The 24,217-nt window shown below is 40.4% G+C and overlaps 5 protein-coding genes and 1 long non-coding RNA gene across 13 annotated transcripts; 3 read left to right on the top strand and 3 right to left on the bottom strand.

Moving 5' to 3' along the window:
• Positions 1 to 599: 599 nt before the first annotated feature.
• On the bottom strand, positions 600 to 5,797 carry sufu (suppressor of fused homolog (Drosophila)). Of its 3 annotated transcripts, XR_015067367.1 has the most exons (13): positions 5,431 to 5,797; positions 5,022 to 5,156; positions 4,667 to 4,803; positions 3,998 to 4,140; positions 3,647 to 3,732; positions 3,363 to 3,435; positions 2,940 to 3,096; positions 2,769 to 2,865; positions 2,408 to 2,542; positions 2,055 to 2,193; positions 1,792 to 1,860; positions 1,492 to 1,716; positions 600 to 1,410 (listed from the first exon to the last, which is right to left on the bottom strand). XR_015067367.1 is itself a non-coding variant. In XM_085921699.1 (12 exons), exons 1-12 carry the CDS (start codon positions 5,577 to 5,579, stop codon positions 1,627 to 1,629), a joined length of 1,410 nt encoding a protein of 469 aa, XP_085777825.1. In that variant the 5' UTR covers positions 5,580 to 5,797; the 3' UTR covers positions 600 to 1,626. The 3 variants fall into 3 exon arrangements, 2 of the variants coding, with proteins under 2 accessions (XP_085777825.1, XP_085777827.1); XM_085921699.1 differs by having other exon boundaries at positions 600 to 1,716; XM_085921701.1 differs by having other exon boundaries at positions 600 to 1,716; positions 2,940 to 3,093.
• Positions 5,798 to 9,519: 3,722 nt separating this feature from the next.
• On the bottom strand, positions 9,520 to 11,539 carry mettl18 (methyltransferase 18, RPL3 N3-histidine). Its single transcript, XM_085922692.1, has 2 exons — positions 11,105 to 11,539; positions 9,520 to 10,693 (listed from the first exon to the last, which is right to left on the bottom strand). Exons 1-2 carry the CDS (start codon positions 11,210 to 11,212, stop codon positions 9,785 to 9,787), a joined length of 1,017 nt encoding a protein of 338 aa, XP_085778818.1. The 5' UTR covers positions 11,213 to 11,539; the 3' UTR covers positions 9,520 to 9,784.
• A 17-nt stretch (positions 11,540 to 11,556) lies between these two features.
• Positions 11,557 to 15,478, top strand: zdhhc16a (zDHHC palmitoyltransferase 16a). 3 transcript variants are annotated; one of them, XM_085922690.1, is made up of 12 exons: positions 11,557 to 11,692; positions 12,567 to 12,743; positions 12,817 to 13,083; positions 13,297 to 13,491; positions 13,569 to 13,657; positions 13,843 to 13,871; positions 13,946 to 14,079; positions 14,209 to 14,292; positions 14,381 to 14,466; positions 14,588 to 14,711; positions 14,809 to 14,879; positions 14,977 to 15,478. In XM_085922690.1, exons 3-12 carry the CDS (start codon positions 12,841 to 12,843, stop codon positions 15,077 to 15,079), a joined length of 1,158 nt encoding a protein of 385 aa, XP_085778816.1. In that variant the 5' UTR covers positions 11,557 to 11,692; positions 12,567 to 12,743; positions 12,817 to 12,840; the 3' UTR covers positions 15,080 to 15,478. The 3 variants fall into 3 exon arrangements, with proteins under 3 accessions (XP_085778816.1, XP_085778815.1, XP_085778817.1); XM_085922689.1 differs by lacking the exon at positions 12,567 to 12,743 and having other exon boundaries at positions 11,577 to 11,692; XM_085922691.1 differs by lacking the exons at positions 12,567 to 12,743; positions 14,209 to 14,292 and having other exon boundaries at positions 11,577 to 11,692.
• Positions 15,479 to 16,244: 766 nt separating this feature from the next.
• On the top strand, positions 16,245 to 21,445 carry ubtd1a (ubiquitin domain containing 1a). Its single transcript, XM_085922670.1, has 5 exons — positions 16,245 to 16,566; positions 16,908 to 16,994; positions 19,471 to 19,698; positions 20,278 to 20,463; positions 20,539 to 21,445. Exons 1-5 carry the CDS (start codon positions 16,515 to 16,517, stop codon positions 20,751 to 20,753), a joined length of 768 nt encoding a protein of 255 aa, XP_085778796.1. The 5' UTR covers positions 16,245 to 16,514; the 3' UTR covers positions 20,754 to 21,445.
• LOC147050217 (uncharacterized) lies at positions 20,513 to 21,943 on the bottom strand. The gene is made up of 3 exons (XR_015067456.1): positions 21,772 to 21,943; positions 21,181 to 21,315; positions 20,513 to 20,675 (listed from the first exon to the last, which is right to left on the bottom strand). It is a non-coding gene; the product is annotated as an uncharacterized LOC147050217 (long non-coding RNA).
• A 174-nt stretch (positions 21,944 to 22,117) lies between these two features.
• Positions 22,118 to 24,182, top strand: LOC147050216 (uncharacterized). 4 transcript variants are annotated; one of them, XM_085922667.1, is made up of 8 exons: positions 22,118 to 22,267; positions 22,390 to 22,535; positions 22,631 to 22,737; positions 22,849 to 22,979; positions 23,087 to 23,346; positions 23,468 to 23,556; positions 23,613 to 23,784; positions 23,921 to 24,182. In XM_085922667.1, the coding sequence occupies exons 1-8, from the start codon at positions 22,207 to 22,209 to the stop codon at positions 24,065 to 24,067; spliced, it is 1,113 nt and encodes a 370-aa protein (XP_085778793.1). In that variant the 5' UTR covers positions 22,118 to 22,206; the 3' UTR covers positions 24,068 to 24,182. The 4 variants fall into 4 exon arrangements, with proteins under 4 accessions (XP_085778793.1, XP_085778795.1, XP_085778794.1 ...); XM_085922669.1 differs by having other exon boundaries at positions 23,865 to 24,072; XM_085922668.1 differs by having other exon boundaries at positions 23,252 to 23,346; positions 23,613 to 24,072.
• Positions 24,183 to 24,217: the final 35 nt, after the last annotated feature.

Raw genomic sequence — 24,217 nt, 5'->3', positions numbered from 1 at the left:
ACAATAAATTTTTGAAGCATAGTATACAGAAAGCAAATGTGATTTCAAAGTGAACAGAAGCTGGGCATTTTGACGAGGTTAATATCTGCAGATTAGTACTGATTATTACATACCCACAGCACGATGATGGGTTCTTTTAAATCCTCAGGGATTTTACATCCAAATAATAATTGAAAGGAATAATTTGGAAAATAAATTGAGTTCCAGCAGCCCCCTCATAAGTGGAATGATGAGAGAGAAATAATGTCACCCATTTCAGGTGCAGCAGGTTTGATATCAGCACCGATATTTTTTCTTTTACAGTTGCTCTTACATTGTGATTTTGAATATTGAAAATGTGAACAATTATAATCAAGCATGGGTAGAAAATGCCAGATAGGCTAAGATTCAAACTCTCAACCTTAGAATGATGAGGCAGACATGCACACCAGTGCTGCCATTAAAATTAGATGTCTAAATTAAAAAAAGTTATAATTTTGCACAATTGATAAACACTTATGCCCAATATTATAACAAGCAGGCATAAAAAAAAATTCAAGTCGTGCTTTAATGATTGCTGCACTTTTAGCAGGTAAAAAAAATACATCAGATGCTTATTTATCAGTGTTCCAGCTTTATTGGTGTATATAGCTAGTCTTTAATGCACTTGGGATTATAATCGGCAAGTTCAGTCAAATAAAATGGCAAATAACAAAACCAAGTTATCTACATTTATAGCTCGATTTAAAAAAAACAGACAACCCCCCCCCCCGACATGTCATAACATACAGTATGTTGTAACAGCACACGCGGTCAGAAAAGGCAATGTATTAAAATTGGTCTTTTCAGTTTTGGTGTTACTAAGATTCAAATCCAGTCGGTTGACTGAGTCAACATAGCTTTGTGTGTGGTCCTTTTCAATTCGAGGCACTGAGGACACCCATTGTCAAACTGATGGTCCAAACGACAAGACCAAAATCAAAACCTTTTCATCTGGGCTGGCCGCTGGCGCTAACGCTGAAGAGATTGGCATCTTAAAACAGCCACAATATTACGTAACACAATCAATTGGAAATCTTCCAAACATAACTGACTCAACGTAAACAGGGTGAAGAACTGTATACATGTTGGACCTAGCAACCTCAGGAAATGGTTCTACTTCATATATTTAATACGGTCCATGGAGAATTTGATGAAATGATTGGAAAAAGGTTCCCCTCTCTCGCTATACAAAATCTTGGCATAGGGACTTGTATGTGCTGCATTAGACAGCTATAAAAGACAAGAGTTGACTGAGTGATCGTCTTCACCTTTGGCATAATAAGAGGAAAAATGTCCAGCATTTGATAGATGTACACATACAGCAAAAAAAAACAAACACATGTTAAAATGGATCAGTAGCTGACTTTTTCTTTGTCTTTACTGTGGCCACTGGAATAAATAGAACACAAGTTATTGCTTGTGATGTCACACCTCCACGGCTAAACTGTTAGCGGCGTTTATGTTTTGGACCTGAGTTTTTTGAGGGGCCCGGATCGACTGACAGTCTTTTGGAGATCGTGTTTCTCTAGTGAGGACACTTGGCCACTGTGTCCCCTGAGCAGGTTTTGCCTTTATTGTTGTTTTAGTGATTAAGCATCTCCCGGCTCATTGCAGAAGGTTATCAAACACGGAGTCTGGCAGGATGGAGATCTTTAGGTTTTTCTCGGGCCAACTGTATTCTTTTGGTAGTTTTGTCTATTAAAGAGCAAATGAAAGTGAGACAAAACAAAATGGAGGCACAAAATGTACAACTTGGTCACATTTACTCACATCCTCATGAGTATTAAGATCGTGCAAATCCCCAAGCATCTGATCCACAAACTCTTCAGTCAACAATATCTAAAAAGGGAACACAGAAAGTCTTTCATTAAAATAACTACAAGAATCAAACCGTAATATTTAATATATATAATGTACTCTAAGGAACCACAGTAGTGACAGTTGATTAGAATAAAAAATAATCTGCTTTTGTCACACAGGAGCTAAGGAAATGCCTTGGGAAGTACGGCTAAATGGACGTTTGTTGTTCGTACCTGAAGCCAAGGGCCATGAGCTGCGTATGGATGCTCCTCAGTAGCAAAGGCTCCTTCCACCCCGGTAGACACAAAGGTAATGGCCGTGTCGCCGTTGATACTTTTGAAAGTAAAATGTCGGCCGTGCAGCAAGCGGCCCCTGTGAGACATTCGTTCAAAGTCTATTATGCAACTCGGGAAAGCAGCGTGAACATATGCAAACATGGGAAGGACTACCAATCAACCATGATGGAAACTGCCAAACACGTATCGTCAGGTTTGCCATAAATAAGGTTTGACCATGTTCTTCTCAAGTGTAAAAACAGCACGAGCGCTACAAAGCTAATTGATTTAACATGCATAACGTGAAGTACCGTAAACAGAGCGGAAGCAGTGTGCCGGACTCTTGGTTGAATTTCAGATGGACGCTTTCCAACTGTCGTGTCCGGACTAACTCGTGCGGGACGATGGTTGTTGAGCTCTCGCTTTCCAAACTGTCCTTTCGACTTCTGAGAAGACAGAAAGGAAAAAAAAAAAAAAAAAGGGAAAGAGAAGTGAGGAAGTGTGACTTGCTTCAATAAAGAGTGAGGAAGTTGCTGTGTGTACAGGAAATGCTTCTATGCAACTTTTAAAATAATTTAATGTGGATCTCACAATACTATGAACATTGAAATGGAGCCTGACAGCAAAAAAAAAAAAAAAAAGCCACCAGTGTGTGTGTTTGCGTGTGCTCACTGAGGTCTATCGAGTTTCTGGCTGCTGATGGGGGGCAGTGCTGCCTTGGTGTTGAACTCCAAGCCTTTCCTTAAAGTCTCTCTGATCTGTTCCGTGTCTGTCAATACACAAACGGTCAGTGTGGAAGGCTCCCGACGTGCACGACATACATTTCCCAAAAAGCACAAGCACCTTTATCGGAGAGCCTGCGAGGCTGCGAGCCGATGCAAATGGAGCGACTGTCCTCGTCGTCCTCCGGCGGTCGACTCAGGTCATCCCACACGCATTTGGCGCTGACCCCGCTCAAGTTGGAGCCTTCCGTCTCAATGCCGTGGTCCACTCTCTCCTGCTTGGATGAGCAAGACAGACGCAATCATCAATGCCTGGCCTGCAGGTTGGATTAGGCACCAAAAGGGGGCGCTTCAGACACTTGAGGGTTATATTAATTATGGCCGGTTGACATTTGATTTGCTTTTAGTATTCAGATAGTGTTCTGGATTAAATCCTCTTCCACCTCAAGCCTTGATCAAAAAACTACATGTTAGATATTTGCTGGAAAACATATTTATTATTATTTTAATGCTTCTTGTGCAGTTGGTGGCAATTTAGCCTTACTTGTAGATGTGGATCAATGTCAAAAATGGTCTCCCCTCTCCTCATGTCTGTGATCAGCCAGGGACCGCCAGCTCTACATACACAACAACTGTCTTTAATAGTTGGACAAAAACAGCATTTTGAACACAAAACATTCTGTTTTCTCCACTTGAGCTAAGAAAAAATGAAAATATAACTCGTGGTTTTACTCATTTAAATGTACAGTTATAACACAAAGACAAGGAAAACTAATTGTTTCTCAGTTTTCAGTCAAAAATGGTAAGCTGCCTTTGAGTTCAACTCACACTCGAAGCCCTCGCATCAGTTCCAAGATGCCTTGGCCGTTCCACTGCTGCGCCGCCTGCAGCTCCTCGGCACAAACCCCCACAATCTGTGGGCCACCATACAACATTTGAGATTGAGGAGCACTTGATGATAAGTCAAACGCAACCTATGGTCTATACGCTCTGACCGTACGTTATCAGCTTTTAATCTATTTCCCAAATTTATTTTTAGTTGTTTTTTTTGCTCTTCTATGATTTGATTTCTCCCCAATACTAAACGAGCTTAGAAATTGATTTCCCTAGCATTAACTACACAAATTTCTTCCCCCTAATAAGCAATGTGAAAGTATGCTACGAAACATTTTGACCCACCTGCAGGAAGCTGACGGTGCCAAAAGGAGTTTGAATGGGATGCATTTGAGGGTCCTCTGTGAGCAACATATGCTGGATGCGAGACTCGCTGTTGTCCAGCGGATTGTGCCACGATATGTGGTCTCCACTACAGAATGTGTTTTCTGTGGGGACATGAATAGATGAGTTAGAATCAGTCATGTGTATTAGAGTGCATTTAGTGAGGGGCTGTGAGTGTACCGCCATCTATCTACACAAAACTGAATTGACAGCAACATACAAAGAGGACTGAGAGAACAAAAGTTGACACCTGATGACAAGAAAAGTGCCAAACTACATTTGCATCTGCCTGGGAGGTAGTATGCAGAAAGTTTAGTTTGGCTGTGGGGTAAATGTTTTGGGGGAGGATCAACATTCGCTGAACTCAGACGCCAGGCCCACCCACGAGCAAATTGATCCCAGCTGGAGGGCCGAGAGATGGGAAGACTGGAGAGAACGAGCTTCTTTCAGAATGGGTCAAAAAGTCTCCTCCAAAATATGGCACATTTCACGATGGGACCATAACATTCAAATTCAACTATACTAGTAAAAGAATATTGGACATGACATAGTAGCTTTTCATTTTATATTCTTCTCTTGATGATTCGTATTAATTATGGCTTATGTTCATCAGGGTCGTTGGCGTCTCACCTGATTGGAACACGTAGCGCGCCAAGCCTTGCATGAGTTCAGCAGGCCAGGTGGGCGGGGCCGTCTCCCCCATCTCTCTTTTCAGTCTAAAGGTAAGCTCCAAGCCAAAGCCGCTGGGTTTGTCTATTCCTGTAAATCTGACACAAACAAACGTGGTCAGCCGCAAAACAGCAGTTGTGTGTGTGTGTGTGTGTATTCATGTTTTGTTATATGCATGAGTCTTGTCAGAGGCACAATGCAAATCCAAATGATCATCTTGGGGTTAGATAATGAAGAAAATGCTAATTCGTTTTGAGAACTGGGGAGCAGAGGTCATCCATGTATTTGAACAACCATAGCCTTGAATACGACTTACTCGTGAACCCTGTTGTCTCCATACAAGTCGCTGAGTCCAAAGCTGACGTAGTGCCAATGTTCCTGGACATCCTGAGCTGAACAGCCCGTATTTCGATACATACTGATATAATCTAAAGGGTCTGGACCACCTAACCTGCAGCAAAACACAAGAATGATCCATTGAATCATGTCACACACTACTTTACATACAAAGTGAACCAACACATAATGGCCATGCAACGAGCGGGAAGAAACAATAAATGGAGCATCTTTACGGTTTTGATGTGCAGCTTGTTAGGCTTACGAGAAACTAGCCGATCAACTAATGTTTAGCTACAGTGTTAGCTTCGAAGCTAACTTTTACACCCGCAACCACAAAGCATACTTCAAACTGACTGAACATATTAAAAGATCAAGTGTGTACCTACCAATACTTGACAATGGCTGTAACTTGGAGCGGATTTGCCTGATCGGGATAAAGTCGCCGACATTCCCCGTAGATAGCTTGCAGTCCTGGGGGAAACAGTGACGATAGCCCGTGCGCTTGGGCACCGCTGTTAGGCCGTACTTCATCCATGCCACAGCCTCAAAACGAGCCTTATTAAGATACAAACCACAACGTAACTGTGACTATTCCAAACGAACAAACGCACTTCGGATAATAACAGTTCTACTAAACAATAAAAGATTCACAGTAGCGCCGTTGTGGATTTAATATGCGCTTCGCCCAGATGGGGCCCAGCCTGTTGAGCATCCTCTCCTAAAGCGCTAGCGATTGGTCGCTCATGTGTAGTGACGTCATAGACGGACGTCGCCATGAACCAATAAGAGACTATTGTATTATTATTTATTTATTATTACAAGCGACAAATACCGTATTGGCCCAAATATAAGACGACACTCTCTTTTTCAAGACTCAAGTATGAAAAAAGACTTTTTGAACACAAAATTTAATTTTTATATCTAGCGTTGTGAATGGGTATAATGTCTAGACCCCGAATGTAAGACGACCCCTACTTTTTCAGTCTTATTTCAATGCAAATAAGACCGTCTTATATTCGGGCCATTACGGTATGCTTAACATTTAAGATTTCACTGTAAATAATTTTGACGAGGTTGTTGTGCTACGCCATACGATTAGAATTCTGCAGTTACTTTGAATGTGTATGGGGAAACACTCCAAAAACACACGCTACGTTTATTGAATTATCAAATGATTGTCCATAGCGTGAATAGTTGTTTGTCATCGCAATTCATGGTATGTGCAATTTGGGCTGAAGCACAGAGCCTAGCTCTCAATCCAGGCATGTTGTATTTTGATACAAAATTGGGTGTATTTTCGTGTATCTTCTGCCACTGAAGATGCACAGCCATTTACCTCCACAGCTCATACAATGTAGAGCAAATGCAAGATACCAGATTTTTTTCATATCATAAGAACACTTTTTTTGATTGGAAAATGTAAATCAATGGTTGTTATCTAATTATAAATGTAGTACCTAACACATTGACATTTGTGCAATATAAGAATGCAGAAAGGTCACTTTAAAACAAATCAGGCAGTCAAATACAGAGTAGGTGATGACATTGTATCCTTTATTCAAGCATTCCACATAATCCTTGCGCAATACAGTACCCCTGTAGTATATATATGTATTTCCATTCTCCGCTGCTCTGTCGTTGTCAGTGCCATGCCAAAAGAACTGAGCCCATAGATGACACCTGAAGATGCCACCATCTATGGAATTCAGTTCTCATAGTGGAGCACATGTGTAAATGAAGTCTTCAGCTATAGTTTTACGATACAGAGACTGTAGGAAGGTCAATAGTATAGGTCATTTAACATATGTAAGTTATTAAAATCACATATTAAACCAATTGACTCACGACAAATTTATGGAGACCAGTGAAAGCCTGATTTACTGTATACATCAATGAAATTATTGCTAAAAAACGACAAGACATTAAAAATTGTATTATAGACATTTTACACTATATTACACAGCTGAACCGTCATTTTTGAATATTCTTTTTCAATAATATGAATATGAAATGAAAGGGAAACAAGCCTCTACAAAGTCAATGATGGTCACATTGCAGCCTGCTGAGCGTATCTGGATCTTTTTCTTCCTTATTCCTGGAAATGGTTCACTCCTACCCAAAGATAGTTTCTGCCTGATAGACTGATGCAAGCACTGATAGCCCTGGTCACCAGATGACGTGATTCCAAAGTTACACGTTCAAGGAAAAAAAAAAAAAAAAAAACAGCTTCAGGAATAGGGTCAAAATACCATGAGGAAGTTTTTACATTCACAAACAATGGCATGGTTGCTTCTCCCTTCTCCTACATTCATTGATTTGATTGGCTGCAGAGTGATACTGTATAGTTCCTGATAAGATAAGAAGAATCCTTCAGAATACTACATGCAATACAATGGAGGAAAGGCCGCACCTGAGTGTGGCCAGGAAATGACAAATATTCCATTAGCAGAAGTTGCAAACAACCGGTTCAACAACCCAAATCCTCAACGAGGATAAATTTCAGGTTCAAGTTCAGGTGAGTAAATCCCTTTGTATTACCTTGAATGAACTCTTTTTCTCTCTGCCTATTTAAAACAAGTCTAGTTTAGTTTAACCTCAATACTTGCCTCTCTTGGTCAAGTGCATCCCCCCCCATTGTCTCGGATAATCAAAAACTTATGTTTCAGTTCCCGATAGGATCTGCTCCCCCCCAAAAAAAAATTCATAAGTCTTCTCTGCTGTCTTCTCCGTGTTCCATTTTCGAGTAGCTCCAGTGTGACTTAACATCCTGCTTCGACCTTAAATACCGTCATGTTTCACATCACCACCCGGCTTACCTCCCTCTAGCCCGCCCTCCTCGCAATCGTTTATTCATGCACTCCCTCTGCTCGGTAAGCTCACCAGTCACTTCCCAGTAAGAAGGAAACAGTGGGAGTCAACATCACGCCCCCACACTGTGAATCAACACATAATAGTTCTGAGGAAAACCATCTGATGGGCCCTGCCCCCCCCCCCCCCCCTGTACTTATATAGCCAAGAAGGGGAAAGGCTGCGTTTACCGTTGGAGTCAGGAATTCCCCCACAGGCTTGCGTTCAGCTGTCGGCCTGTGACGAGACGATGACGAAGCAGACACACGCTGACCCAGTGGATGTAAATGGAAACTCGAGACTCGGAAAGTAAAATAGTGGTGTCCCGCTGTAAGTGAATGCCAAAATGGCCCCATGCCCTTCAGGGTGCGCTACAAAATTGGGGCACCTTTTTTTTTTCCGGAATCACTGATCAGCCGTCAAGTTGCGTTTTCTTTTTGGAGTGCAGCAGGATACATATTTCACATGATGCAGCTTTATCAATTTGTGCGTCAGCTGTCATTAGAACTAGCTGTGTGGGTGGAAAAACAGTCATGAAAAAAAAAATAGATCTTTGCAGGTTTAAGTTGTGGTCCAGAGAATAAAATACTGATGACGTCAGCTACGGAAAAGTTGAGTTACATCTACGCAGATCTCTGCTATGTCACAACTTCAGCGCCAACATTATTGCTCAATAGGATAGTGACAAGAAACCAGAATTCAAACATCATTTGGCAATTCTGCCAATGCTTTTTTTAACACAGAATCCAGCAAAATGGGGCAGTGTATGCTTTCACACAGCAACACAGCACATGGTAACTAGATATGCTAACTTATAAGGACGTCAGCACTTAACCAACAGCTACAATTGCTTTCAGCACCACAGGCCAGGAAAATTTGTGACTGGCATTTCCGACATCACAACTCCAATAGGTCAAATATTTCTGACACAGCTTTTGTTGTCATGGCTGGTAACACAGAACAGAATCCTCCCCAAACGTGTATCACTGTAAGAGGCTTTTAATCTCTTCCTAGGTAATATGACTGTCAAAAGGACACAGGTGAGTAGATCATGAAGCCCAAAAAATATTTCCTATTGTCTAGTAACAAGACCAGTCTTGATACATATTTCTGAACAAAAGGCCTGAACATCTTACCTCACTGCATTTCCTGGATAGCTATTTGCATTCTTCCAGGATGTAGCCAGCATCAGTATGTGTCACATCATGTGGCTTTTAAAAAAAACCACACCCAAGAAAAGGATTTTTTTTTTTTTTTTTGCATTTTACTCTGCCCCAGAAGGACCAGATGACGAAAAGCAAAACCCCTTTTCCAGTCTTACAGAGACCCCACAGAGACAGACCACTGACGTACCGTAACGCCCGAATCCGCTTTCAAGCAACATCCTAGAGCAGCCGGGTAAGTTGCAACTGACATTTTGTGTTGGACTTCAGAAACAAGCCTGGCTTTCATGCTGCTGTTTGAACGCGGGGGAAATCACTCGCAAAGGTCACTGAGCCCATTTCCTTTTCTTTCCTCTCAGATCGTCGAAATAGACCTGCAACGGCACCCTTTCAGCTGTTCCTCACTGGAACATGGTTTTATAGGAAGTATGATAAGGGGAAAAAAAAAACAGCAATCATGTTGAATCTGAGACCATTTGTTTATTCATATTTTTTTTATGTTTTCCATTTCAATAATGCATAATAGAAGTCATATAGCAAATATTTCAATAATTCAATATTTTTAAAATTCCAGAAAAAAAATTCAGACTGCAAACTGTATCTATTTTTAATATTCAAATTAAAATCTGATGAAAGCAAAGTACAAAATATCATTTTATTTTTCATTTTTGTTGTTGTGTGGCCATTGTTGTGTCCGCGTTGGCCTGTTTTCCCTTGAGGGCCGTGAGAACTAGTGTGATTCTTTTTTAAAGCGCAGGACAACAACATGTCTCTTAAGTCCGTCTTGGCTATCCCAAAGATGATTCACAGCAAAAACACCCCTCTCCTCCACAAAAGTCTCAAACAGGTGCAGACCTCCACCCACGCCAAAATAGTGGGACTTGGTGGCCAGGTAAACTTTGCCACGCGGGGCCAAAAGTCTCTGGAAGGTGTCGTGTAGCGCAGGGTAATAAGCAGTGTTGTAAATTGTCTCTGAAGTCAGGATAATGTCATATTTCAATGGTGGGACCTGACTTAAGGCCAAAATAAGAAAGGTGCGCCAGTCACCAGAGAAAAAACGACACCTTGGCAGAAACAGATCTCTTCTGCCACGTTTAGATTTGATCTTAGATTCTTCTTCTTTGTCGGTTGTTTGCGTGCTCTTTCCTTTATCGTCATCATCGTCACTGTCATCATCTTGGCAATTGAGAATGACATTAGACATAGTGAGTTGCTCGAGGACTGTACTGTTGTAGTCCTGAAAGTGGACTTCTCTGGCTGTTCTCTTCAGAGACAAAATTCCCAGGAGCCCGGCGCCACAACCGAGATCCAAGACAGCCTTGCCGCCAAATGTCTCACTTTCCATCTCGATTACCTCCAGAAGGTCGTACGTGCACTCCCACACCTTGAGTCCGCCCTCATACACTCCCGAGATGAGGTCAGATCTCTGCTCGGCCGTGCGGGACAGAATGTTCTCCGTGTCCTCCCTTTCGTTGATGGTCTTCTCAAAAAGCGTCTCGTTGAGAAAGCGCAGGGGAGGAAGAGTGCCGATGGTGAAGGTTTCATAAATGGCGTCATCAAGTAAGTGCTGGGGGTCAGAGGGTGGGAAATGCTCTTTTGCCTCTTTTACTGCCTCTGCTGAGCCACCCCTTTCATTTACCTAAAAAATACAAAGCAGTATGGAAGTAATGCAGAAAATGAATTGATTTAGTTGCCATTAACATTCACTGTATTAGAGGGGCTTATTTTGAATGTTGACAGACTGTAAGTGGACGTCCTCTAGTGGATGAAGGTTTAATTTGTCAATCTAAATATGCAGAGATGAAAATCTTTACTAGTTTTCATAGTGTGATGTAAATCTTTTAGTTTGGATAACTCCAAAACAAAGGTCATAGCACTGCCACCTTTAATCTCCAGTACAACTCAACTAAAGTAGGATAATGCAAGCACCAGCACAGATTTCATAGTTGTAATAATAACCCAAATTCATCATTATGGAAGCAAGCACACTGTTTTAATAAATACTACATGGGCCCAGTCAATCATTTGAACAACTTTTGTCTTTACTTACAGGCTTCGCAACAAGGCCAATTTTGTCAGTTAACGATGCACATGTATCCCCCTGCACGCCATCCGTGGTTGTCGTTGGATTTACGTCAAAATTAAAACAAAACGACATACTGATTTCCAACAGAAAGCTCGATTTGGTTTAGAAAGCTGGTTAGCTGGTCTCCACTAGCCGCGTTACTAGCTTGCTGCACATGCCTGGATGTGAGAAAGCAAGCAATGGGACTTCAATTCCCAGAATCCCCTGAGGTAAAAACTGCAAATCTCGATTTTGCAATGGTGAAAAGGTAAATTAAGTCGTAAAGCATTGTGTATTGGAGTGATATTTTGATAAAGTTTATGGCGCAGCGCTGACCCTGTAACAATAATATTACTAACGCTTTACATCCGGACTCTATTGACCATGATGCTTTTCGCCACACTCGCGCATGCGCACCAAATCACCAGCTCAAGCTTGCGCTCAACTGTCACACGAATTGCTTTTATCCGGCAACCCGTCGCTTTTTTTTATTGTCAATAATCCTGATTTTGTTGCCCTTTTGAAAATGTCGATTGGAGGCCATTTTTCATCAGTTTTTTCATTCATAAAAAAGTGAGTACCCCTCCATAAAAATGTGTCGCTTGCTAGATTTAGGATGCGCTCGTATTTATTTGTCAACACGGGAATGACATCCACATCGAGGTGGATTTGGCTGCTGTCCATTTGTTGCAAAATGCCCACGGTATTTACACGATCAAGCCAAAGCGCTTTTTGGTTGTCAATGTGTAACTGTTTCAACTATAGCTACTCGTGTATGTTTATTGTGCAAATCACGAAATCAGTTCTCCTTGCAGACAATTTGGCAAACCCTCTGACTCCACCCTCTCTGGAATGCAGCTAAACATGATTGTTTAACTGCATTGTTAGACATTTGTCATTGATGACCTTGCTCTACCACAGCCACGCTTCATTTAATCATTTAACTTGTTTTTCACACCAAGCATCAAACCGAAAAATGATGAACAAATACTGTAAATATTGTATGTTGAAGTAAAATTGAATGTAACTGGACTTAATGACTGTACTGTATTGAATTCAAAACAATATGCACAGATGGAAATTTGGATTCAGTGATTCTTTAACATGCCACTAGAGGGAGTCCGTGCCCTCACTGAGTCAAGTAATGACTAAACAATAAGTTCAACTAAAATATCAGATATTAAAATGGGTGGAAAATGAACGTGAAAATCGGTCTGTGGCTTATCAAAAGACGATTCTAGCCTGGAGTTAATAATCAGTTGTACGAGTGGGATTCCGTCTTAGTGCTGTTGGTTTAGATGCAGTTTCACAAGTATTTTCAAAGTATTTTAAAGACGCTTCTCAGGGATTAAAGAGATTAGTTAACATTGTCTTGAAAATCCACTCTCAGTCAGTGGTTTAAACACTAGTGTCTGTGCGTCAGTTTATTTAAGACACTTTTCAACAGGTCTCAAGATTTTCTGGTTCTTTGCAGTGGAACACAAACACAACAAAACAAAAAAAATCATCATGAAACAATGACTTCACTTTATCGATGGATTTGATTAATCTCTTCTGAGGTCTTGTCTCAAGACATACACTTCAAAGCCAAAGGGAATAGGTTGTCAATCGAGAAGAAAACAAGGTACAAAATAAACCAGTAATGACAATCTCCTAAATCATCTCCACTAAATATTTTTTGTGTTTCTTCCATGCAGGTGATTGGCTGTTCCAAGTGCAGGATGCGGCGGTGGCGGTTGTGTCCGGGTTCTCTCATGCACTTGTTGCGCTGCGTGCTATTGCGGCTGTGTCCAAAGAGACAAGGATGCCGACTGCCTCTGTGGATGTCCAAACCACAAGCCTACTTGAAACTACTGCTGCAATCACTTTTTTATAACACCCTCACGGATTCAGATGTAGTTTTTGAATCTCTTTTTGAGCCATTGTTATGGATTGTGGATTATTTGACACGCTGGTTTGGCTTGGTAAGTATGTGCTCATAGAATTGTATCCAGCAAATACACCTTTTTTCAAATCTATCTTTTAATTGAAGTACTTTACATTTTTATGGAATCAAGAGTAAATCTGCTTTTTAGGAAGAAAAAAAAAACGTTGCCTCATTTGGCCTCTGTTACTGTTTAAATGTCGGTCATTATAATTCAGCATTGATTGAAATTACTTTTGTTTTTGCTTTTAAGGTGTTTGTGTGGATGGTGGTGATACTGACCTCCTCCATCTTGCTGGTGGCTTACGTCGTCCTTTTACCAAATGCACTCAGGACATATACTACTGCATGGCTTATTTGGCACCTTTGCTATGGACACTGGAACCTAATCATGATTGTCTTCCATTACTACAAGGCTGTCAAGACCGCCCCAGGGTACCCTCCCTCTGTAAGACTGACATTTAAGTTACTATAACGATGGTTTGGCTCGATCAATGTTTTGTGAATATCTTGGATTTCTTTCAGGAAAAAAATGACATTCCCTTTGTATCTGTCTGCAAAAAATGTGTCATTCCCAAACCAGCAAGAACGCATCACTGCAGTATCTGCAACAGGTGAATACCAAATATGAGGAGTCATATTTACTTCATCATATTTTACATCATATTTTGTAATGCGTTTTTACTGAAGCTAATCAAAACAATCAAGTTTTCTGCAAATCTTTTTCAAGTAATGAAAAACATTTCTTTATTTTTATTTATTTAAAATAAATGACAGTGACATTCTTTCCTTTATGCAGGTGCATTCTCAAAATGGACCATCATTGTCGTATCCTTTTCTCATATCCGCTGTGTCAACTCTCACATTGGCAAAAGTTTTCATCCTTAATGTCTGCCAATCAGCCTGGTTGAATAATTGCGTTGGTCATTTGAACCACCGTTACTTCTTCTCTTTCTGCGTCTCCATGACGTTGGGCTGTATTTACTGCAGCGTGAACGGCAGAACGGATTTCCTGGCTGCGTACTATGCCCTCGAGGTGAGTGAAAAGCACAAGTTTCACCTGACTAAAGTGCTTGAAGCTTGTAATGCTTTTTCTCTTGTTGCTGCCTTTCTCCTTGGGTTATCTTTTCATGCTGGGCTGGGTGTTTGTGGGCTGCTACTTTAGCATTTCAAACATCTGGAAGTGCAAAGAGCAGGGGTTCCTGTAACAGGCATGGGACCTTTAATAGGGCTTCTCCCCACTGATCAGGTACTAACTACTCGTACCCATTCATGAAAATTGTGTCTCTCAACATTTATTTACTGATTCTGCTCTTTTTTTTTTAAATTTTGTTAAGGCTGACTATGTGACACCGGCACCTCCATACACTTTTAAGGAAAGGATCATGGATAAGAGTATCATCTACATGTGGGTGCTCACCAGGTAAAATCATTTTCAAGATCAAAGTGGTAAAGTAGAGCATGGCTGATGATTAGTTTCTGCTTAGTGACGGTGGTGCATAGACATTAGAAAGGCTCTAATTCCAATATATTGACCATTACAGCACTGTGGCGGTGGTCTTGGGAGCACTAACCACGTGGCATGCACTTCTCATATCGCGAGGTGAAACCAGCATAGAGATGCACACTAACTCAAAAGAAAGAAGTCGAATGAAAAAAATGGGACAGGTGAGTGCTTTGTGGTGTGGTGATGAATCCTCGCTAGGATTAAGATCTTTTTTTTTTCAATTAGTGTGTAAACTTAACTGCTCACCCTGTGTGTCAGGTATACAAAAACCCATTCAACTATGGCAAGCTGCAGAACTGGAAAATCTTCCTTGGTGTGGAGAAGAGAAGGTGTGTTTTTTTTCCCCCCCTGATATATATATATATATATATTTTTTTTTAATCCATGACCATCTGGTCTAACCTCTATTTGCACAACGCCTTACAGTCACTGGTTCACGCGTGTCCTGCTGCCCTCTACTCACTCACCACTTGGTGATGGCCTGACTTGGGACAGTTTCCCCATCAAAAAAGAGCCAATACCAGTTTGAGCTGTCAAGCTGCTACTTTGCATTAAATGGGGTACACACACACACACACACACACACACACACACACACACACACACACACACACACACACACACACACACACACACACACACACACACACACACGCAGACCCCATTTTAAGGCTGGCTTCAAGATGGATCCTGATGGAAGTAAAGAAAATTGGGTGACAACAACCTCCAATACCTCAATTCACTGTGGAATCTCATGGAGTATGATATTTTATTATTCGCTTTGATTGAATTAAAGCGACTAATTTAAGGACTTGAACTGCTCATATTCTACCCGAGCTATTGATGAGTCAGTTAACACCCCAATAAAACACTATTATTTATCTGTATTTTTTTTATCTGTTTAAATTAATAAATTTTGTTTACATAACTACTGTGGTTTTTTATGTTCAGATTGACTTCATTTTTCACAGATTCATTCAACCCTGCCAATAAAAAAAATTAAGACAAATCAATATATTAATTATTAGTTGCAGTTGTGATATCATCCATACACAACAAAATTATACAAAAAGTGAAGACAAAAGAAAAATACAAATACATGGTAAAACAGGAAAACCTCCTTTGGATATTTTGTATTTTAAGAATTTATAAGGAAATAAGGCATTTGATAATTTCAATATTATGTGACTTCTTATTGTTAATTATTTTTGATACAGTTAAATTATTTCAATTCCAACAGGAATGGGACAAAAATGGGAGGAGAGCTGCAAAACGTTAATTCGTGAATGAAAACTAGACAAAGAATGGTGAAATTAATTACATATTCTAAATTATTATCACTTAGTCTACTATAATGAGTCATGACAGATCAAGAATATAGAGGCTTTAAAGAAATGAACCAATAAATCAGACCAAAATTGTTTAGTGGTCAACCAATCAACAATAAATTTATATTTAATTGATATTGTAGAGAACCTTGCGTAACCTAAAAATAAGACTTCCGATATGCTGTTATTATTGTGTGAATGCATCGATGAGTTACGCACGATTTTACGGTGGAACATTATTCATATAACTATTTATAATAGTCAACGTTGCGAAACTACGTTTGCAATCGATACCTCGGCACAGTATTTGTTGTGGGTTTTATTTTGAAAGACATTCTGCTTTTACTTCAGTTAACTTCACAGCGTCTGAAGAAATGCTCTTGACAGCGCATGCTCGAACACTGATCGGGCTTTATTCTCTATCGATGCAAAATCTTCTGCTCGTTTTGGTTTAGTATTCTGTCCCACAGGATTTGGTGGAGAAATATTTGCCTTTTTGTTTTTGCATTTTGCATTTTATTTTCTTGTCAATTTTCCTTATTTGCACATATTAAATGGGACTTCGCCGAAGGCTTCTGTAGCACAACCTGACCTTTTTGACATTTTTGTGGTCTCTTGAAAAAACTCGGAATTCGAATGTGGCAAGCCAACTGCAGACGAATGCAACATTTAGCAGACTGGATTTCAGGTGCGTAATTAATAAAATGAACTAAAAAAAAACCATTGTCAATTTAGGAATTAATAAATTGCATTTTATATGGATTGCATCTATATATCATGTGATATTAATAAAAATCTGCCTAAAATAGTGCAAAATATCAAAGATAGTGGCGCGTGTACCTGGTGCGTGCTTGGGTCAGCTGGCAGTACACGTGACGTAAACATGGCAGACCGATCAGAAACGCGCTGAGCTGTCACAATTCCTTCCCACGATGCTTTTTCTTTTTTTGCACAATTGCACATTGTATTTTTGTCTTATTTGAAGGGACAAACATAAAGGTGATTTAGTGCATTTAAATCTATCTGCAGGTAGCGTGATGGGGGGCTGCGTGGGGAGGAGTAGGAGCGACGGCCAAGGGAGTGTTCGGAGCTTGACCAGGAGCAAAAAACGTGGAGGTAAGCGACTATCCATATTTGTGTTAGTGGTTGGAGTAACATCAGAAAGAGCCATGATAAAGTGATTTGCACGTCTGCTTCACAGTTCTGCTATTGTGGTTTGGAGGCTTGGATCAAGCATTATTGACCCCTTTAAACATGCTTGTTCATTTCCAAAATCTGTGAGATGATTTGTCTCGGGAAGAAGTTAAACGACTTTGTCTGGTTTAGGAAATAAAAGAATCTTCTCAAATTCACACCTTTTAGATAGTTGGTAGTAATATTCACAGGTTAAGCATCAACGATTGTGACCATTACCACTACATGCCTACAAAAATGTCTATCATTTTATTATTATTATCATTTCTTATTAAAGATTGCCTTTTAATACCATGCTTCATGTACCAAAGCAGTTTTGATGGCTTCATGCCCTCTTTTGTGACCATGTCATGGCATAGTACACAAAGCAGGTTTGCTGTGTGCTGTTCCATGAACAATAAACCGATTCGGTAAATGGGCCTGCTGATTTTGTCTTTTAAATGCAGCTACCAGTTATTTGGCATGTTTCCCCTTTGAAAAATCTCTCCAATTTGTAATGCATTCATCTAAAAAGACATAAAATGTGTTTCAGGCCTCAAATCCATGCTGTGACCTTTACTGAAAAATCCCAAAATTGTCTTCACGTTCGAATGTGTCATTTCCTAATGCATTGTGGTGAAGATAGAATTTGTCCACAAAGCCTTTTTATTGTTCCTAAAGATTCCAAAGTTCGCAGCTGACAGTACACCTAGTTACAGCCGTTCAAAGGATCTTAGCCTATCGAACGTCTGACTGTGTTTTATTGACCACTAATAGGTTTGGCATGCTAGCATTGGGCTTTTTTTTTTTTTTTTTTTTATCCTTTCTCCAAATAGAAGTGATAGGATTAGGCCTCGTGCAGAGATGCAACCTTCAGAACTTGTTCTTGCCAACTCTTGTTCCATGAAAAGCAAGGAGAGGATATATATGGCCGGTTGTTAGAATATGTCTAAGTCGAGGTGGGTGGGGGTTTATTTCTAAGCACTTGAGTTACTCGGTGGCGCAGATGGTCGACTAAACCAGACAGACCAACTTGTTGTCGTCTATTTGACCGACACCTGTGGATGTAGCAGCGTTAACAACAAATAACAAAGCGGTTATGGGAGTCCCCAATTCCAGAGAGTTCAACTACTACCATTCTCAGAATCCTCCTTTAAGGATATTGCTGAAAAGTAAGTCGAGATGAAGGATGGGTTGATGGGTGAAATTAGGTTACAATCAAAAGTGTTTGTTTGCGGCGTGTATAAGATTATTCATTTCTTTCTGATTCATTGAAACTTAATGTTACATTTTTCTCAACACGATCAATGTAAATAGTTGCTGAGACAAATCTCTTCCACCTTGCTCACTTTTATAGAAATGCTTAAAGATATTCTCACTAATGTTTATGCAGATAAACAAACTCACAATTGCACCGCTACAATTTCATTTGTACTTGAAAGTTATTTGTATTTATGTGTTGATGTAGCCTATTATTACTCTTCTGCAAATATAATGGAACACCAAAGAATGAAAATCTCCTCTAGACAGCCCTAACGGCGATGCGCACAAAACTTTATAATTTTACATTTTACTGGTGCATTTTCCTAAATTTGCCATATAGATGAATGCTATATTCATGTAGGCAAATGAAGTCAAATGTCAAATTATTAAACACGATTGGCTGCTTTGCAATTTAACAAAGAGGAAAACTATGGATTGCAATGAAATACTCTGAACGGTTATCCCATTTTTTTTTTTTTTTAATCATCATGCTGCAAACCAAATAGAATAAACCTTGCATTGCAATACCAGGTGGCCTAGCTGATATTGTTTATAAATCATTTGAGGCCATGCAGCACGTGCTAATGCTGACTGTCATTGGCCAAGACATACTCCTCTGGCCAGCCAATGCCCTTTGAAGACAGCTAAATCCTGTTATGTGGCACCTGATTACCGCCTATAATCCTGTGCAGCGTCCACCCACCCATGTGTGGCTCACATATATGTGTGTTACTGCTCACGCCAACAATCCACACTCGTGAAAATGAATCACTTTAATTCCAACCCCTATGTGTGTGTGGGGGGGATGAACTTTGTCTGCTGAAAAATAAATGCTCCCTTTATCGGGGAAGAGGCAACGAGCAAGCCCCCTGACTCACATTACACACAATTGAGATCTTGTTTACTCATTGAAATATTTTGTCTTAGTTTGTACTTTACAATAAAGTATATGGTCCTATTTGTAATATAAGATTGATTGTCGAAGTGGCATAAATATTTATATATATATATATATATATTATTTTTATTTATTTATTTATGTTTGAACAATTCATCAAAAAATATAACAAACATTTTTCTGTAAATGTTATTTCGTCATCATATATAATGAATTCATCACTCGTACTAACTGAATGCGTCCTACATTTGTCTTCAGGACGTAACGAGCCGCTCAAGAAGGAGCGTCCCAAGTGGAAGAGCGAATACCCGATGACCGAGGGTCAGCTCAGGAGCAAGCGGGATGAGTTTTGGGACACGGCTCCGGCTTTTGATGGACGCAAAGAGATATGGGACGCGCTCCGGGCGGCAGCCCTGGCCGCCGAGTGCAATGACCTGGAGCTAGCGCAGGCCATCGTAGACGGAGCCTGCATCACTCTGCCTCACGGTACGCACTCACATTTTTGAGCACAAGGTCTCTTGTCATAATTTTCAAAATGTCAGAGGGCAGTTTACAGATGGCCGCGTATCGCTTGTTCAGGGATTACGCCACTAATAGTTATTACATAATAGTCCTGTGTGACCACTGCCACTGGATTGGTGCACACAGAGACATGCAGAAAAAAAACACTGGTATGTCAAGTGCGTATTAATCTACACAGAAAAATCTTTAAATGTTATAATCAATCAAATAAAATAAAAAAAATCATTGTTTTCTCTCCACTGTATTTGGTCTACTTCCTTGCTCTAAATGGCAATCTTACAATTTTCCACAGAGGTCCAAATAATATTCAGATTTTGAGTCGGGTCACAACTGCCATTTTCTAAAGTGCCCTTGATTAACAAATAAAATTAGACCAACTTCTCATGTGTTCTTATATAGAATTTTTCACAATTTTTAGGCTTATTACAGTTGTTAAATGCCATTTTCTTAAAAGGTTTTAACACTTTCCCTGACATTAATTTTGGGTGGAATATGTAATGACGGAGGATTTTGACTCGAGTGGGTTGTTTGGAATCTGCGCAGGCTCTCTCACAGAGAGTTACGACGAGCTGGGCAACCGTTACCAACTTCCTGCGTACACTTTGGTACCGCCTGTCAATCTCATCAATGAAACATGCAACGAGAGCAAAGTTTGTGAATCCACACAAAAGCAAGTGCAGCCTCCTCCCTGCAGGCAAGAGTTCCAACTGCGTGTGCGACTGTCCTCAGGTAAGAAAAGAAAGGACAGAGAACAATATAGTCAAAAAAGCATGTTGGTATCTGACTTTTTTTTTTATTGTCTAGGCAAAGATGTGCGTCTGACTGCCAGCTTGGCCGACTCCATCGCCGAGCTGAAGAAGCAGCTGGAAGATCAAGAGGCCATTGATGTGTCCCGCCAGAGGTGGTTCTTCTCTGGGAAACTCCTCACGGACAAGACTCGTCTGCAGGATGCCAAAATACAAAAAGACTTTGTTGTCCAAGTCATTGTCAACATGAACCCTCCACCTATAGCCGACTGAGAGGGGTGCAATCGTTAAAAAAAAAGATAATAATAAAAAAAGGGCGGAAAGTGAGAACAGGTAAGCTGGAGAGCTTTATGCACTGGGAATTTCTGTACAATTTTCTATGAGAGTATTGTTTTTATAATGTTCCTTTTTGTATTTGTTCTCCCAATTTTTCCAAATATACTTCCAAAAAATAAGCACTGAAACACTTTTGAGGGGCTGGTAACCATCGGCTTGTGAGCCATACTGCATAGAAAAGCCAAGAGCATTTCAACCCACAAATACTGAAACATAAACACTATAAATGGGCCTCTAGAATTTTAGAAAAAACTCAAACATCTTCTGATAGGTCAGAGGTTTCCCACCCCTGTGTTAGATGGAAAAATAGAAACCCAAATTGCACATCCTTGTTTATATCACTATCTTCATTTCTAAGTTTCACCTCCATTGATAACACCCCTCTTTGTCTTGGGTATTGGTCTTTGTTCTCAGTGGCAAACTCCATGCAGTTTCCTTGGGCATCCAAAAATAGAAAATACCTTCTCTCTTTTTTTCCACGTAGAATTTGAGAGGAGAACTGGGAGACAGGGAAGATAAATGTAAATATTTGCATCTGTGTGTGTTGTTTGGTCGATTGACTTTGTGCTCAGTCATTGTCATTTCTTGGCTATTACAAATAAATACATCCACGATCAGATGATTGCTTCTTGTTTCTCTGTAACCTTAAATGAAACAATTACAAATTATGACTGGCATCTTTTTACAACTGCAGGAAGCTGCCGGAATCCAGGTTTTTAGGAAGCCGCCTCAAAGCGTGCCGTCACCAGCTTGCTTTTATATCAGCACACACACACAAGTATCATGTTTACATTTATATTATACAGTATTTTCTGTTTGTCATTTTTACTACGTATTATTTACATGTTTGAAACTATTATTTAATGTTCTGATAACATATGCACTTATAAGGTTTAATATACACTTATTGATACACAAAAATGTATATATGTTAAAAATGAGAGGGTGACATTACTTTGCAGATTTTCACATGGTCTTGGAACCAATTATCCACTGTACTTGATCATTTCATTGAATTAGTCGCCATCCATTTTGAGCTCTTATTTTTTTCAACCTTTCAGCTGGCAAATGTTTCATTAGTGGATTTAGTGCATGTCTTCCTTTTTTTTTTTTGGTCTGCTTTGTTGTGATGCGTTCAGCAGACATCGTTTCCAGATGAAAGTTTTTTTTTTCATTATCAAGCACTTGCTTAATGGAGGCTCTAAAATGTCATCGCACGTATACACAAAGCATTCAAAGCACAAAAAGAACATTACTTCTTTGAGTCTTCTGTGACATGGCATGTTTGTGGGACAGGAGAAGCTGGCAGTAGTCACACACCACTGCGTTACCCTTCTCGTCAGTTGCTGCTTTTTTTTTTGTTATCGTCTGAGTAGGCGCCGGCCCGAACATGAGCCCGCCAGTTACCGTGATGCTGCTATTCATTCCTGGCCTGTGTTGGACCTGCACTGGTTAGTAAATACTTCATATATAAGAGCAATGCAAGAATAAATTTGACCTTCGAGTCATACTGCATGTGCAGCAAAAGAGGTCACATGCTGGATGTCATCATTGTTGTTTGGTGTTGTCGTAGACATGCACAACTGTCCGATGGGCTGGTGGACGGAAAGGAACGCTTGTTACACATTTCATCTGGGCGTAAACATGTGGAGTGATGCTGAAGCTGACTGCTTATCACGCGGAGGCCATCTGCTTAGCATTTGGGACCAAGCTGAGCTGGTGACTCCTTTTACGTACTCACAAGCACACACACTCACACTGATGTGAACATACATTCTCCATCTTCTCCATCGTTCTGTCTCTTCCTTTTGCAGTCGTGGCTGAAGTCACACTATCTAAAATGGCATTGCTGGATCGGTTTGTCCCGTAACATCCCTACCGATGAATGGAAATGGACCGACGGAAGTACTTACTACCCCAAGTAAGTGCCCTTCTAGTTAGAAGACAAAGCTTGTGATCTTCAAAGGCCGCATCGTTGAATTGGTCCTCCTGCTCACTTATTTGGCATCTTTAACGGATTGTTTTCTTTCAGGAACTGGAGCACTATTCAGATACCCAAAGGGTGGGACATCCCACAATGCGTTGCGCTGGAGTATGCAACCTACAAGTGGAAAGTCATGTCCTGTCATCAATCATTAGATTACATCTGCAAGATTGTCCTGGGTTTGTCTATTCACTTTGTTGATTGTGGCTACATGCAATTTATTAGCAACTCAGGAATGTCTAAATGTGCACTTTTCTTTCTTTTCACATGGATTGTGTCCCTGCAGACACATGTCTTTGTCGTCCTTGTTATCGTCCTGCTTCTCCTGCCTTTCCAATATCCACCACTACCTCCTCTCTTCCTACCTGTACTCCTTGTGCTTCTTCTGCCCCTGGTCACACTACCCTTCCAACTATGTTGAAAACCACAACTGTGCTGCAAACCATTTCAGCACCGGAGGTCTGCAAAATATCAATCAATCAGTCCGCATCGTGTGCCTCGAATGACTCCTTGTGCTCGTGCCTGCTCGGCGTGTTTCCTAACCCGGTAAGTTGTTTGCGCCGTGAAACATCTAACATCAACTTGGCATTGAACAAAGACAAAGTCAACCTTATTGGGGATTTTTGGAAAAAAAAGTTGAGCTGCACGCGTTTTCTCAATTGCACAGAATGGTGCATTCCAAGCTGAACTCAACGATGGTCTCAGTGTGAATCGCAACGTTATCATCAGAGGACAGGTCAAGTCCAATGCAGAGAGGTAATATTTTCTTTCCACCCAAAAACAAGGACGTTATCGCAACAGTGCATTTGCAGGCTCATCGTCAAGCTGCTTCTGGGCAAAGAAGACAACGTGACAGCGCTTCAACTGAATTTCCACTTTGGAAACAAAACCATTGTGCTCAACTCCCGAGCGGACAACCAAACTGCCCAAAAGACCGAGAACGCTTCGCAACACCACAAATTTGAACCCGGACTCAACTTCAAGGTCATCAATCAAATGAATGTGAAGATCTGCACTTGTGCCCGCTTTGACCTGTCAAAAAATCCTAAATACTATGTTCCCAGGGTTAACCTGGAGAAAATGTTGACAAACTCAAGTATGCTGTCTTGTCACCATCCAGATTGTCATCCGATGTGGCAACAACACTTTCAATATGACCTTGGATGACAAAGTCCAGCTGGGCTTGGAACATCAACTTAAGAACCTGCAACGCATCAAGTGGCTGGAAGTGTGGCATGTGCTGCTGAGTTCCATCCAGCTGATGTGACCACGTTTGGATATCAGCAGCAATTGTTTCAAATATATATATATTTATCCCTTTCAGGACTTGTTACTGTAATATATTACATTTGTTTTTAAAAAATAAAAAAAAGTGTCTGGAACTGGAGTTTTTTTCAAAACAGGAGCTACTTTATTT

Source organism: Syngnathus leptorhynchus, chromosome 10 (assembly GCF_054491065.1).
Source record: "Syngnathus leptorhynchus isolate UIUO chromosome 10, UIUO_Slep, whole genome shotgun sequence".
NCBI classification, from domain to species: domain Eukaryota; kingdom Metazoa; phylum Chordata; class Actinopteri; order Syngnathiformes; family Syngnathidae; genus Syngnathus; species Syngnathus leptorhynchus.
The sequence above is the reverse complement of the archived record's forward strand: the minus strand, read 5'-3'. Positions and strand labels throughout refer to the sequence as shown.